This window comes from Mastomys coucha, unplaced genomic scaffold (genome assembly GCF_008632895.1).
Source record: "Mastomys coucha isolate ucsf_1 unplaced genomic scaffold, UCSF_Mcou_1 pScaffold5, whole genome shotgun sequence".
Classification (NCBI taxonomy): domain Eukaryota; kingdom Metazoa; phylum Chordata; class Mammalia; order Rodentia; family Muridae; genus Mastomys; species Mastomys coucha.
This window is the reverse complement of record NW_022196911.1, coordinates 113,151,413-113,166,186: the sequence shown is the minus strand read 5'-3', so window position 1 is coordinate 113,166,186 and position 14,774 is coordinate 113,151,413. Positions and strand designations below refer to the sequence as shown.

The 14,774-nt window shown below is 48.3% G+C and overlaps 1 protein-coding gene across 2 annotated transcripts in view; it reads left to right on the top strand.

Annotated features, from left to right (window-relative positions):
* St6galnac1 (ST6 N-acetylgalactosaminide alpha-2,6-sialyltransferase 1) overlaps positions 1 to 2,931 on the top strand; it is a 13,047-nt gene extending 10,116 nt beyond the window's left edge. The window contains exons 3-9 of one of the 2 annotated variants that reach the window (XM_031352645.1): positions 519 to 687; positions 823 to 961; positions 1,518 to 1,656; positions 1,938 to 2,041; positions 2,238 to 2,327; positions 2,414 to 2,513; positions 2,679 to 2,931. In XM_031352645.1, the coding sequence (XP_031208505.1) occupies positions 519 to 687; positions 823 to 961; positions 1,518 to 1,656; positions 1,938 to 2,041; positions 2,238 to 2,327; positions 2,414 to 2,513; positions 2,679 to 2,870 (933 nt within the window). In that variant the 3' untranslated portion in view covers positions 2,871 to 2,931. Of the gene's footprint in view, positions 1 to 518; positions 688 to 789; positions 962 to 1,517; positions 1,657 to 1,937; positions 2,042 to 2,237; positions 2,328 to 2,413; positions 2,514 to 2,678 lie in introns of both variants that reach the window. The other variant, XM_031352644.1, reaches the window with a different exon arrangement.
* The last annotated feature ends 11,843 nt before the right edge of the window (positions 2,932 to 14,774 follow it).

Here is a 14,774-nt window from a genome sequence, read left to right as displayed (position 1 = left end):
CTCCAGAACCCTCACTGTCCTCCCGGAACCCTCACTGTCCTCCGGGAACCCTCACTGTCCTCCACTCCAGAACCCTCACCATCCTCCCGGAACCCTCACCGTCCTCCCGGAACCCTCACTGTCCTCCACTCTAGAACCCTCACTGTCCTGTCCTCCAGGCTGGAGAAGAGCTGCCAGCGTTCGCTCCTTGTCACCTCCCTAGTCCTTCTCAGCCCTGCCTGGACGGAAATACTGAAAACCTGCTTGTGTATACACACAGGACAGGGTCACATGCCAACAGAACAGTGCATGCCCCCGTGGCCATCAGAATTGCAAGGTGTAGCTCCTTAGGAGCTGAGGGGACCCGTTTTCTGGGATCAAGGTAGACCTAGACACGGAGAGTTAGGAAGCCAGACCCTGGGGTCTGGAGTGAAAGAGAGAGTAGGGGTCCGGAACTTTCAAAGGGTAGCGTCCAGCCCAGCCTCTGTCTAATGGAGCCCACCCCATTGCCTGACCTTTCCATGTCTCCCTGCACATAGACCTGCCCTCATTCTGTGAAGGTGAAGGCCTCCAAGTCACCATGGCTACAGAATACCTTTCTGCCCAACATCACTCTGTTCCTGGACTCTGGACGCTTCACCCAGAGCGAGTGGAGCCGGCTAGAGCATTTCGCACCGCCCTTTGGCTTCATGGAGCTCAATCGGTCCTGTGAGTCCTTACTTCAGGGCAGGGGCGGGGGCGGGGGCGCTGGCTTCCTGTCTTGGGTCAGCCTCCTTCTGGGGCTCTGAATGGAGCCTTGCTCTGTTCCAGTGGTACAGAAGGTAGTGAGCCACTTCCCTCCAGTTCCCCAGCAGCAGCTCCTCCTTGCCAGCCTCCCCACTGGGTACTTCACCTGTATCACCTGTGCTGTGGTGGGCAACGGCGGCATCCTGAACAATTCACGGATGGGCCAAGAGATAGACAGCCACGACTATGTTTTTCGGTATGTCCTCCCCACGTTGCCTGTAGATATGGGCTATTGTGGGAGATCCGATAAGTGTCCTGTGGTGGTTTGAATAGAAATGACTCTCTTAAACGCATCAAGGAGAATGCTTGGCCCATGGCCAGTGGCCTGGTTAAGAGGTGTGTCCTTGCTGGAGGAGGCGTGGCCTTGCTGGAGGAAGTGTGTCACTTTGGGGGTAGGCTTGGAGGTCTATGCTCAAGCTATGCCCAGTTTGGCACACAGTCTCCTGCTGCTGCCTGTGGATCAAGACGTAGCACTCTCAGCTCCTCCAGCACCAAGCCTGCCTGCGATCCACCATATTCCTCGCCATGATGATGAACTAAACCTCTGAAACTGTAAGCCAGCCCCAATGAAAGGTTTTCCTTTATAAGGGTTGGCGTAGTAGTCACAGTATCTCTTCACAGCTACATAACTCTAAGACATGTCCCCACACCTTTATCTAGAAAATAGAGTGTGTCTACAACTCCTGCCCCCTGATTCATCTTTCTCACGTATCTCCTTCACCCACATCACCTGGTTCAATCTTTCTATACAGACTGAGTGGAGCCGTTATTAAAGGATATGAACAGGATGTGGGGACCCGGACATCCTTCTATGGGTTCACTGCCTTCTCCCTGATTCAGTCTATCCTCACTTTGGGTAGTCAAGGTTTCCAGCATGTGCCTCTGGGGAAGGTGAGAAGGGAGGAGTGGGCGTGCCCATATAGCGCAGGGGAGACCAATGAGCGCAAATGGGCGTGGCCACACAGCCCCTGGACAGGGGAGACTTATGAGCGCCTTGGACTATGAATGGAATCTGGCTCATCCCGAGCTCTGTTCACATGAGGGCAAGAGCAGTGACAACAGCCACTCAGGCCATGGGAGAGCCGGGGGACAGTCGCGAGTGAGAGGGCCACCCTCAGCCCAGGCTCCTCAAAGACAGTTCTCCTGGACCACTTGTTGTCCTTGGTCTTCAGGATGTCCGATATCTACACTTCCTGGAAGGCGCCCGGGACTACGAGTGGCTGGAAGCTATGTTTTTGAATCGGACCATGGCAAAAACCCAACTTTCCTGGTTCAGGTACCCACTTTCCTCCTCCTGCCCCTGAAACCTCCGGCCAGACTGAGAAGTGAGTGACTGATTTCAAAAGGATGAGTCAGGTGGAACTGCCTCTGTGCCACCTGGACATGGGATAGCGGTCACACCGTGACCATGACTTGGCCTCCAACAGGCCAGGTAAGAGAACAGGGCCTTAGGGATCCATCTCTGGCCACAGGCAAAGGCCCCTGGAAGCCTTCCGGGACGCCTTGGACTTGGATCGATACTTGCTACTGCACCCAGACTTTCTCCGTTACATGAAGAACAGGTAAGGGTAGGAAGCCCACAGCGGGGCCGTGGGCCTCTCATCCTTTGCTGGCTCCTGACAGTTGGGAATCTGGGTATTTTGAACAGGTTTCTGAGGTCAAAGACCCTGGACACTGCCCACTGGAGAATATACCGCCCCACCACTGGCGCCCTCCTACTGCTTACGGCCCTTCATCTCTGTGACAAGGTGAGGCTGCAAACCTCTGACAGGAATGGGCGTGAGCATGTACACCCAACGGACCTGCATCTGGAACCCTAGGACAAGGACTAGGATAAAGGGACAGACCGCCCCCCCAGGAGATAGGAGACAACCCCCCCCCCCAGTTTTAGATATTCCTCCATCTTTCTGCAGGTGAGCGCCTATGGCTACATCACCGAGGGCCATGAGCGCTTCTCTGACCACTACTATGATACATCGTGGAAACAGCTCATCTTTTACATAAACCATGACTTTATGTTAGAGAGAACGGTCTGGAAGCGGCTGCATGATGAAGGCATCATCTGGCTCTACCAGCGCCCACAAAGTGACGACGCAAAGAACTGACCAGTGATCAGGGGTCCACCTAGATCACTTACAACACAGGAGGTAAGGGCTCCTCATATGCTCCTACCCGTGTCCCTGGACTCAACCTGCTCCAAGCCCTTTGGGTCTGGAATCCTTTGGAAAATCACCGCAGGAGCCGGCCATTTCTTTCTCAAACTCCAGAGTTTGAATTCGACCCAAACCCTAAACAATTTAGTTCACCTTACTTTACTTTTCAAACACTGCCTTCAGAATTTTGGACTCTGGAACGCAAAATGACAGTAAAAAAAAAAAAAAAAAAAAAAAAAAAAAACAAATCAAGGCTCTTGGTAGTGGGTGGAAGAAAAACAAAGCAAAACAAAACTTCATTTAGACTTAATGCCGAGTAGGGTGCCATAGAGCCTATGATTTGCTCAGATAGTGTAGTAGCGACTCGGGCCGGCAGGGGGAGTCTGCCCCTGGGCGCCGGAGCGCGGATTGACCTTTGCGGTGCTTCGCTGAAGAAGCTTTTCTGTAAAATTGAACCGGTCCAGCACTCGGGGTTCAAGACTGAGCAGGATGAAGTCCAGGAGGACACTGCAAGCTGTGAGGTGCAGCTGAGCAGGACATTGATGGCTCAGGGTTTAAAAGAGCACATACTGCTCTAGCAGAGAATCTGAGATTGGGTCCCAATAACGATGTTAGGCAACCCACAACTGCCTATCACCCGGGTCCCAGATTCATGGCCTCCCTCTGGACTTCGCAGCACCTGCCCTCTTATGCACATACCCACACAAGGACGCTTATATACACACGATTTAAAAATAAAGATAAGCCTTAAGAAATAAATAAAGCTATTAGCAGACTAAGAATCATCTTTAGTTCCAGAACTCAGGAGGCAGAAGAGGCAGGCAGATCCACGTGAATTCCAGGCCAGCCTGGGCTACAGAGAGAGTTCTAGGATAGCCAGGGCTACACAAAGAAACTCTATTTTGAAAACAAACAAATAAACAAACAAGAAAATCTGAAAGCAGCATGCATCGAAGACGTGGTAGAACAATATAGTTTATAGCACAGGTAATGTCCTGGCTGGCTTTATGTCAACTTGACAGAAGCTAGACATGAGAAAAGGGGACCGCAACTGAAATAATACTCCTTAAGATCAGGCTGGTGATCTTGGGTTCTATAAGAAAGCAGGCTGAGCCAGCCATGGAGAGCAAATCAAAAAGCAGCACCCTCCATGGCTGCCTCATCATCAGCTCCAGCCTCTGGGTTTCTGCCCTTTTTGAGTTCCTGTCCTGACGTCCTTCAGTGATAAATTGGAAGTGTAAGCCCAACAAATCCTTTTATCCTAAATTACCTTGGTCATGGTGTTTCTTCGCAGCAATAGTTACCCTGACTAAGACAGGTGATGTCCATAGGCTGGAGAGACAGCTCAACCGGCAGTTAAGAGCCCTGGATGCTGCTCCAGAAGACCTGGCTTTGATTCTCGGTCCACACATGGAAGTTTACAGTTAATCCCAGCACTTGGGAGGCAGAGGCAGGTAGATTTCTGCGTTCGAGGCCAGTCTGGTCTACAGAGTGAGTTCCAGGACAGCCAGGGCTACACAGAGAAACAAAACAAAAAACAAAACAACAAAAAGTTACAGGCCAGCCCGGTCTACATAACAAGTTATAGGCCAGCCTGGTCTACACAGTGAGAGTCAGTCTCAAACAACAAAAGTTAAACACAGAAAATGTGACCACAGTAAGTGTGAACATAGAAAGTGTGAACACAGAAAGTGTGAACAGAAGGAATAATGTTGTGGGTCTGTAATCCCAACAGTGGGGAGGCCCAGACAGGAGCCAGCCTAGGCTACACAGCAAAACTATGCCTCAGTAAATTAATTAATTAGTTAATAATTCATGCAAGGAAGCATAGTACAGCCAGAGTATTTAAGACTTAAATACTGCATACGGGGCTGGAGAGGCGGCTCATCAGTTAAGGGCACTTGCTGCCCTTGCAGAGGACCCAGTTTGGGTCCTAGCACCCATGTTGGGTGTTTTGAAACTGCCTGAAACTCCAGCTTCAGGGGATCCAGGGATGCCTTTTGCCCTTTGAGGGTGCTCTGGCAAGGGTTCACATCCGAAGACATGATCTGGCTGGAATGCAAACACGCCACACTCCTTTAACCCTCCCTCTGGCTGCAGCACAGACTCGCCCTTAGCAGGCACCTTTAATCTCAAACAATGACGTCTGACTGAAGGGTAGACAAAGGGACTCTGAGAAAGATTTGACAGAATGAGTCAGAAATACGATACACCCAACTCTCGTAAGAACAGCAGGAAAGAGAGGCAACTTAAAGAGCAGAGAGTTCAGTTCAGTTCAGTTCCATTCAGAGAGAGCAGTTGAGTTTGGAGCAGTTCAGTTCAGAGTTCAGTTCCAAGCAGAGCAATTCAGTGAGAAGCCAAGAGAAGCCCGTTTGAATCAGTCGGCTTGGAGAGGAGTTCGAGCCAGAACAGCTGAGTTGAACCAGCCAGCCAGAGTTCAGAACGAGCTAGAAGGAGTGAGTTTATCCAGCAGCAAGTCTCAGAGGCTGAACCATTCTAGGCCTAGGTTAGCAGACGGAGGCTGAAGCCTTCGAGGTCCGGGCTTACAGAAGATTAGATCGTATGGAGGTTAGAAGCTTCCAGGCCTAGGCGCAGGGATAGTTAATACAGAGATAAAAACACTCTGGGCTCAGCCTAAGCCATGTATCAGCACAGATTGGGTACGGCTCTCATCTCATCCCCTCATCAGAGGAAATAAAAGAGACATTTCCATGTGCACACAAACAGGCACATAGAAAAATACACATAAATAAAAGTAAACAAATTTTTTAAATTGAAAAACTATTTAAAATAAATTAAAAACACCATACAAAAGGGAAAAAGATGGACATAGAAGGACTTAAACTCTAATAAATCAAGTGCTCCTCCTGTTTCCTCCTGAATCTATTTTTGAGTTATCTGAGACAAAGTCTTTCTATATTAACTTGACTGCCCAGGAACCCACTGTGTAGACCAGGCTGGCTTCAAACTCACAGAGATCGTCCTTTCTCTGCCTCTGCCGCCCAAGCACTCGGATTAAAGGTTTACACCATTACAACTCTCTGACTGCCTTTATGTTGTTTTATCTATGGGACTAAGTACCCACAAAATGAGCCCTGTGTTCCCTAGTTAATGATGGTATTGAGTAGGGATATCAACATGAGGGTGGCTTTAAATAGATAGAGGACAGATAGAATTATGTGTGTATATATTTGTATGTATATTCATGTGTATGTATATGCCCGCAAGTGTATGTATATGCATGCAAGTGTGTACTCATGAATGTATGTTCGTGTGTATAAGTGTGTATTCATGTGTATATATTCATGTGTGTGCGCTCATGTGTGAGTATGTTCATGTGCGTATATTTATGTGTGTATATTCCTGTGTGTATGTATTCATGTGTGCATATATTCATATGTGTGTGTGTGAATTTACCTACATGTGACTCTGTCCAAATCTGTCACCTTGAGGCCAGGAAAGAGGGAAACTGGACTGAGCAGGAAGAGAGGAGACCCTTAGGCAGTGGTGGCGCACGCCTTTAATCCCAGCCCTCGGGAGGCAGGGACAGGCGGATCTGTGAGTTCAAGGCCAGCCTGGTCTACAGAGTGAGTTCCAGGACAGCCAGGGCTACACAGAGAAACCCTGTCTCAAAAAAAAAAAAAAAAAAAAAAGGAGCCCCGTCTTGGAATGTACTGAGGGAAGGAAGAATTCTGTCACAACCAGCAGCCCGGGATTCCCTGAGCACTAACGTCCCATCCACAATCCTACCATTTTCTGGGAATCTCATCAGAAACTCCAATTATCAGGAAAGTTACATATATTAAACCTGTTATAGAACCCTACTGGCTTCTGGTGTTAGTATATCAGATTGTACATTCATCCACAACCTCTCAGGATCAGCTATCAGAGAAGGGAACAGAGGTCGGAAGGTGGGGTCCCTAGATGTTTGGGGTATATTTAAAAAAAGATTCGGCTTATTCCTTAAGCTTGTGCAGGCAACTCTGTGCCCCAGTGGTCTGGCCGGCTATGCACTGGCGGGCAATGGCTGACCTGTTTTTATCTCGTGGATACTACTGGCGGATCGGATCGTTACCAATCCCATGCTTCAAATCCCCTATGGCCTTTGTGGTGCACCTCAGGCAAACCCACTCTGTCCACTCACCAAAGACAAACTACATTTGGAAGTTATTTAAACCATCAAAGTATTTATTTAGTTCATCCAAAAATTTCACCTGGACTCTGGGTCTGAGAGCCGGCCGGGGCTGGACACCGGTGATGTCATCAAGCTCACTGCTGTCAGTTTTGAACTGTTTCTGAGCTACTTAGTCAAGCATGTTCCAGTGCTAGCTTAACATGAAAAGGAATCAGCGGTTTTTAGCTCAGGGTAGAGCGCTTGCCTAGCAAGCACCAGGCCCTGAGTTCACTCAAGTCCTAAGGGATTTGTTTCTGTTCTCCTGTTTCATTCTCTGGAAATTAAATTCAATGTTTGAGTTGTCTGAATAGATAACTAAAACTCATGTCAAAATAGCAATTTGTCAGTAAAGATTAGTCCTTACCAAAATTGGTGAGCTTGGTGGTGATGGCGCACACCTTTAATCCCAGCCCTTGGGAGGCAGAGGCAGGCGGATTTCTGAGTTCAAGACCAGCCTGGTCTACAGAGTGAGTTCCAGGACAGTCAGGGTTATACAGAGAAACCCTGTCTCAAAAAACCAAAAAAAAGAAAAAAAAAAAGAAAAGCTGAATTTCTAAGAGTCCCAAGTGGCTCACTGAGCCTAGGTTCAAAATGGAGCCTGGTAGCCATTTGATGCTTGCTGGGGTCATGCCTCAGCTCTCTTGCTATTCCTGGAATAACCACAAGATGAACTCTTGTAGCCCTCGCCTGGGCATGTTCCTGTGTCAGCTGCCAAGATAAACAGGCTCTGGAAGATCTATTTTGCCACCAGGACCTAACCTGCTAGGACCCGCAGCCAGCTAATCAGGACTGAGTATTGCTAGTTGTTGACACCCCTCATTTACGTAGCTGACCGGTGGAATCCTGGGCCAGGACTTTAGAGGAAATAGCCCCCCCTTTGTTCCTATAGATCATGGTTTTCTTTGTGAGTCGGCACTCCCTCGATTTGAAGACTACTTTTTTTTTTTTTAAAGATTTATTTATTTTTTTATTTATGGCTGTACAGATGGCCATGAGCTATCATGTGTGTGGCTCCTGGGAATTGAACTCGGGACCTCTGCCGGCCTGCTCGCTCCGGGCCTGCTCGCTCCGGCCCGCTCACTCCGACGTAATTCACTGTAACTGTCTTCAGACACTCTAAAAGAGGGCATCAGATCTCATTACGGGTGGTTGTGAGCCACCATGTGGTTGTGGTTGCTGGGATCCAAACTCAGAATCTTTTTTTTTTTTTTTCATTTTTTTTTTTCAAGACAGGGTTTCTCTGTGTAGCCCCAGTTGTCCTGGAACTCACTCTGTAGACCAGGCTGGCCTCAAACTCAGAAATCCCACCTGCCTCTGCCTCCCAAGTTCTGGGATTAAAGGCATGCACCACCACCACCAGGCTCAAACTCAGAATCTTTGGAAGAGCAGTCAGTGCTCTTACCCGCTGAGCCATCTCACCAGCCCTGAAGACTACTTCTTTTTTTTTTTTTTAAAGAATTATTTATTATTATATATAAGTACACTGTAGCTGTCTTCAGATACACCAGAAGAGGGCATCAGATTTCATTATGGGTGGTTGTGAGCCACCATGTGGTTGCTGGGATTTGAACTCATGACTTTTGGAAGAACAGTTGGTGTTCTTACCCACTGAGCCATCTCACCAGCCCCTGAAGACTACTTCTTAAAGCCTCCCTCCCTCCTTTTGCTTGTCTGGGGTGTGTGCGCGCGCATGTGTGTGTGTTTGTACGTTTGCGTGTGTGCGTGTGTGTTTGCACATGTGCATGTGTGCGTGTGTGTGCGCGTGCGTGCGTGCGTGCGTGCGTGCGTGCGTGTGTGTGTGTGTGTGTGTGTGTGTGTGTTTATGTGTGTCAGGTACACATAGTACTTACAACCACCCAGGACTCCAAGTCCAGTGGGTCTGCCACCCTCTTCTGGTCTCTGAGGGCACCAGACACCCATGCAATGCACATACATACATGAAGGCAGCCACTCATATACATAATTTAAATATAGTAAGTGTCTAGGCATTAAACACAAAAGCTTAAAGTGGACATTTATCTAAAAACAAATATTAAAACAACAACAGTAACAGTACAATTAAGGTGGTGGTGTAGGTTATTTCTCTGCCTGTGTAATGAGCCAGTCCAAGACAGATTGGATTATATTAAAGGCAGGGTTTTTGGGGAGCTGCTCTTGGGTGAGTTCATTGACCCCAAGGACTGAGGCCAAGGGAGTCACCATGGGAAGGGAAAGGAGTAGGAGAGAGAGAAAGAACATTCGTCAAGAGAGAAGAGAAGAGAGAGCTAAGGAGAGCAAAATGGCTGGACTGTATAGGGAGGGGCCTCTGGGGGAAGGGCAGCCTAACCCCTGGGCTGGAAAGTTCAGGGTTGGGGGTAGAGTATGCCAGAGAGGAGTGAGGGGTGCTGGGGGAACCTGGAGGCCAGGTCCGCTTTGATATGTAAAATATCCACCTGGGTCCTTGTCCTGGAGTCTGGAGACCAGATTGTCCCCTGGCTTCCACATGCAAGTGACTCTACATGTCCATGGAAGCATGTCTGTGCACCATGTGTGTTTCTGGTGGCCAGAAGAGGGCAGTAGATCCCCTGGAACTGGAGTTACAGATGGTTGTGAGCCACCCTGTGGGAGTTGAGAACTGAAATTGGGTCCTCTCCAAGAGCAGCAAGGGCTCTGAACCTCTGAGCCAGCTCTCCAGCCCACAAATTCTAAGTTCTATATCCAAGTTTGCTTCCTCTGCAGGTGTGTCATATCTACAGCCCACTGGTCACTTAGCATCCAAAGATAGCTATGAATGAGACCCAACACATTTAGAGCACACAACCTCATGTGCCCTTGTGATGGACTGGTCACCCTGAGAAGTCTAGGACAGAACTACTCTTCCTGAGGATCCCTTAAACATTATCCAACTGTGAGACCAAGTCCTGTTAGAGGCAGAACTACTAAGACCAGAGAAGCCATGAATGGGAAAGGGGTCAGGCCCTAGTGCCGGGCTCTCAGCCCTGACTCAGGCTACCCCGCCTTACAGGTGTCAAGTCAGGATTCATGCCGGAATTCATGCCGGCATTGCCAGAGGTGACTTCCCTGGTCTGCCTTGGGGACTCAGGGCCTGGCTGGAATGCTCTTCCTAACCCCAAACCAATCTTACCCAAACATCTTTCCAGATGGACCTCCCAGTGTCTCCTGCATCAGGCTCCTTCCTGGGGGTGTAGAGAGCAACACCTTCTGTCCAGTGGCCTGGGAAGAAGGAAGGATGGAAGGAAAGAAGGAAGGAACGAAAGACAGAGAGAAAGAAAGAAAGAAAAGAAAACAAAATCCCTACACACTACAACCCATTCTGATTCCTGCTATTTGTGTATGCATACAAGTGCAGAGACCAGATGACCTCTTCAAATGTCCGGTACCATACAGCCACCTTGCCTTTAACTTTTCCTTTATGAGACAGGGCCTCTCATGGGCCTGCAACTCCCTGAGCGGGCCAGGCTGGCCTGCCCGAGGACCCTGGGGGTCTATCTGTGTCTGCCTGCCTGCCACCACACCACGGCCTTTTAATAGAGGGTGTGGGCTGGTGATTGAACTCAGGCCCTCATTTTTGCCTTAAAATGCTTTACTGGCTGGGCCATTCGCCCAGGCCCCTCCATTTGTGCTCTTTGGTTGTTTGCCACAGGTGTCAAGGCTGTTTTGTGTAAGGTCAAACACCTAAAAGCAAGGAAATTGCGATGATGATGATGATGATGATGATGATGATGATGATGGTGATGGTGATGGTGATGATGGTGATGGTGATGGTGGTGATGATGATGATGGTGATGGTGATGGTGGTGGTGGTGGTGGTGGTGGTGGTATCATTGGTCTTTATCACTCGTTGGGACCATGCCTTGGCAACCATCAAGCTATGGGAGTGCAGGAACCAGGACACGTCACAACCACCTCAGTCACAAGCACAAGGACAATCCTCCAAGATGCTCGGCACCCACGTGGCTCAACACATTCCTGTCAGATCCTTCTCTGCAAGTTCAAATTCCTTACACCTGTAAAGACTCGGTTTCTCATTGGAGTCATGGGAATATGGGAGAACCCAGCTCGCCAGGAACTATAGGAGACTGCTCATTATGTATAAAATATAAATAAAATTATGCCTATATATAATTGCCCTCGTTATACGGACGCCATTCTGTCTCAGAACTGGGAGGACCTCCGCTCTGACGTACATCTCACTCTTGTGCCGCACATTTTACCTTTTTGTTAGTTGAGATAATACCATGTAATATGAAACCGATCATTTTATATCATTCATTAGATCTAATGCATTCACAATGTACCATTTTCCTCTCTACTTGTCTCTCCCATAAGGCCAGGGAGAGAGTGGGCAAAGGCCTTCGCCTCAAAGCCCGAAGACTTGAGTTCAATCCCCGAGAACCACATGGTAGGAGAGAAAGGACTACAGGACCTCACACACCTGTACCATGGCATCTGTACACACACACACACGCACACACACACACACGCACACACACACACACAGAGAGTTGGTCTTAGCTACTTTGCAGGGATTTTTTCCCACACTTTATCCCCTGGGTTTCACTCCCTGATACTAGATAAGAGAGAAAGGAGAGGAGAGAGAGAGATCGATCCCTGAATCTAATTTCTTTCCTTTTGTTTCTTCTTTGAGCACAACTGCTAACAAACTGCAGCCAACCTCCCTGAATGACCAACAACCAAAAACCCCACCTCTTGGGGTCCTAGCATTTATATCTCCTCTGAAAAGTTCCCAGAATTCCAAACATCACGCAGTTGCAGAAACTATCTGACAGCTGTCAAAACCACTGCTTCTGCCAGAGCACAGGCAAACCGCTGCTTCTGCCAGAGCACAGGCAAACCGCTGCTTCTGCCAGAGCACAGGCAAACCGCTGCTTCTGCCAGAGCACAGGCAAACCGATGCTTCTGCCAGAGCACAGGCAAACCACTGCTTCTGCCAGAGCACAGGCAAATCATCGTCAGCTGCTGCGGACAGTCTGAAGCAGCCCCACCGCCCACATCTGGGACTAAAATGAAAACATATTCTTATATTTCTGTGTTTTTTAAAGAAACCAAAGTTCTAAAACTGTCACTACATATACATGCACATACACATACACATCACACACACACACACACACACACACATACATACACACATATATGGTTTCCTGCTTTATATTCAAATTCCAGCACTCAGGAAGCAGAGGCAGGAGGATCACTGGAAGTTTGAAGACTGCCTGGTCTACCTAGTGAGTTTTGAGCCAGCCAGGGCTACATAGCAACACTCTCTTCAGAGGGGGAAGAGGGCCCAACCAACCAGCAAACCAGCCAACCAACTAGCCAACCAACTAAATAATAAATAATGTACAATAAACGTGCTCTGTGTTTGTCTGGCTGTATAAACTCAGGTGTTGTACTGAGAGCTGGGAACCAGAAGGCTGATGCCCAGCCCTTTGTATCCAGCCTCTGCATTTATATTAGTTGCCTGTGGTGGTTTGAATATGCTTGGCTCAGAGCAAGTGATAGAGTTAGGAGGTGTGGTCTTGTTAGAGGAAGTGCGTCACTGTGGGGGTGGGCTTTGGAGATCTCGTCCTGTGTTCAGGATTCACCCACTGCAGAAAAGAACTTCCTCCTGGCTGCCTGAGGATACCAGGCTCTCCTGACTGTCTTTGAATTAAGATGGAGAACTCTCAGCTCCTTCTCCAGCACAATGGCTGCCTGCATGCTGCCATGGGTTCTGATATAAGGATAATGGACGAAACCTTGAAACTGTAAGCCAGTGCCAATTAAAGGTCTGCCTTTAAAGGTTGACGTGGCCATGTGTCTCTTCATAGCAACGGAAATCCTAAGACACTGCCCCAGGTCTTCCACAGAGCAGCACACCCAGGACACATGACTCTGAGTTCCACCATTTGCTGAGTCTGTGGGCAGGGAGGAGCATGCCCTGTTTTGTGCCGGTTCCACGAGATGTGAAACGAACGCAGGTCACCAGTCGGGAGCTCCCTTCCCTCAGAAGCAGAGGGTCCCTGTCAGTGTAGACAGCTTCAGCAGGTGTCCGTGCCTTGAACTGAAGGGCTAGACAAGCCAGAACCATGTCAGATGATACAATTCAGGTCCAAGAAAAAGGCTTGGCGAGACAGGCTGGGCTGATGGCAGGTGCTTCTAACGTAGATAATGTTTGTTTAGACACCTAAGGGGGAACTGGTTGCTCAGAGCCCTAGGCGGGGTGTAGAGACATACATCACTTCTGCCCTGGGGATTTGCAGATGTGTAATACACCTTCCCTTCCTGCTCACAGGGCAGTATCTCCTTGGAACTTTGATGTACTGCTCTCATACGGTTTGCTTAAAATACGTTTCTGACATTCTGGTTTTGTTCCATAGTGACTCTATTGAACTGTTGTAAGCCCTAGATATGTTTGACAAACTTGCCAAAATCAACTTCTAAAATTAATTCCTTTTGATCTAGGATTTACTTTCAGATCCCCAAAGGGGCCCAGAATGTTCCTCTGCATCCCATAAAGACATGCACTTGACATATTTATAGGATGAGTGTATTGGTTACTTGATTCATGGCCACAATAAAATTCAAGCACATGTGACTTGAGAGATGAAGTCCTGGGGCTGAAGAAATAGCCCAGCAGTTAAGAGCACAAACTGCCCCTCCCAGAGAGGCAATCATATTAGGTAGATCACAATGATCTGAGACTCCAGCTTCAGGGGATCCAGGGTCTCCTCTGGTCCCTGAAGGTATGACACACATACCCATAATAGAAAACAAACCTTAACAAAAGAGAAAGTTGCAGGGGCCCAAGAGATGGCATGGTGACTAAAGGAATTTGCTCCCCTGCCTGACAGCCTGAGATTAGTCTCTGGGTCGCTCCCCACACAGTGCAGGGACAGACGGATTCAGACTTTTCTCTGTCCTCCACACGTGCACTGTGGCGTGCAACCATACATACCATGCACATGCATACACACACCATGCATATACACATTATGCACATACACATGTAAGATCCACACATCGATAATAATAAAATAATAATAATAATATAACCATTTTAAAATTCCCAAGGACTGGAGAGATGGCTCAGCAATTAAGAGCACCGACTGCTCTTCCAGAGGTCATGAGTTCAAATTCCAGCAACCACATGGTAGTCCACAACCATCCGTAAAGAGAGACTAAAACCAAAACCAAAACCAAAACCAAAACCAAAACCAAACCAAAAAAACAATAACAACAAAAAACCCCACATACCTTCAGCTGGGCAGTGGTGGCACACACGCCTTTTATCCCAGCACTGGGGAGGCAGAAGCAGGTGGATTTCTGAGTTCGAGGCCAGCAGAATGAGTTCCAGGACAGCCAGGGCTACACAGAGAAACCCTGTCTCAAAAAACCAAAAGGAAAAAAAAAATCCCAAACTCTAATGAAGAAATGGATGTATTCCTCAAATTTGCTGTATACTTTTCTCAGTGCTGTGAACAAATGCCTGACAAGATGTTTGGGGTTGCCAGGCAGTGGTGGCACACGCCTTTAATCCCAGCACTTGGGAGGCAGAGGCAGGCAGATTTCTGAGTTTGAGGCCAGCCTGGTCACAGAGTGAGTTCCAGGACAACCAGGGCTATACAGAGAAACCCTGTCTCGAAACACACACACACACACACACACACACACACACACAC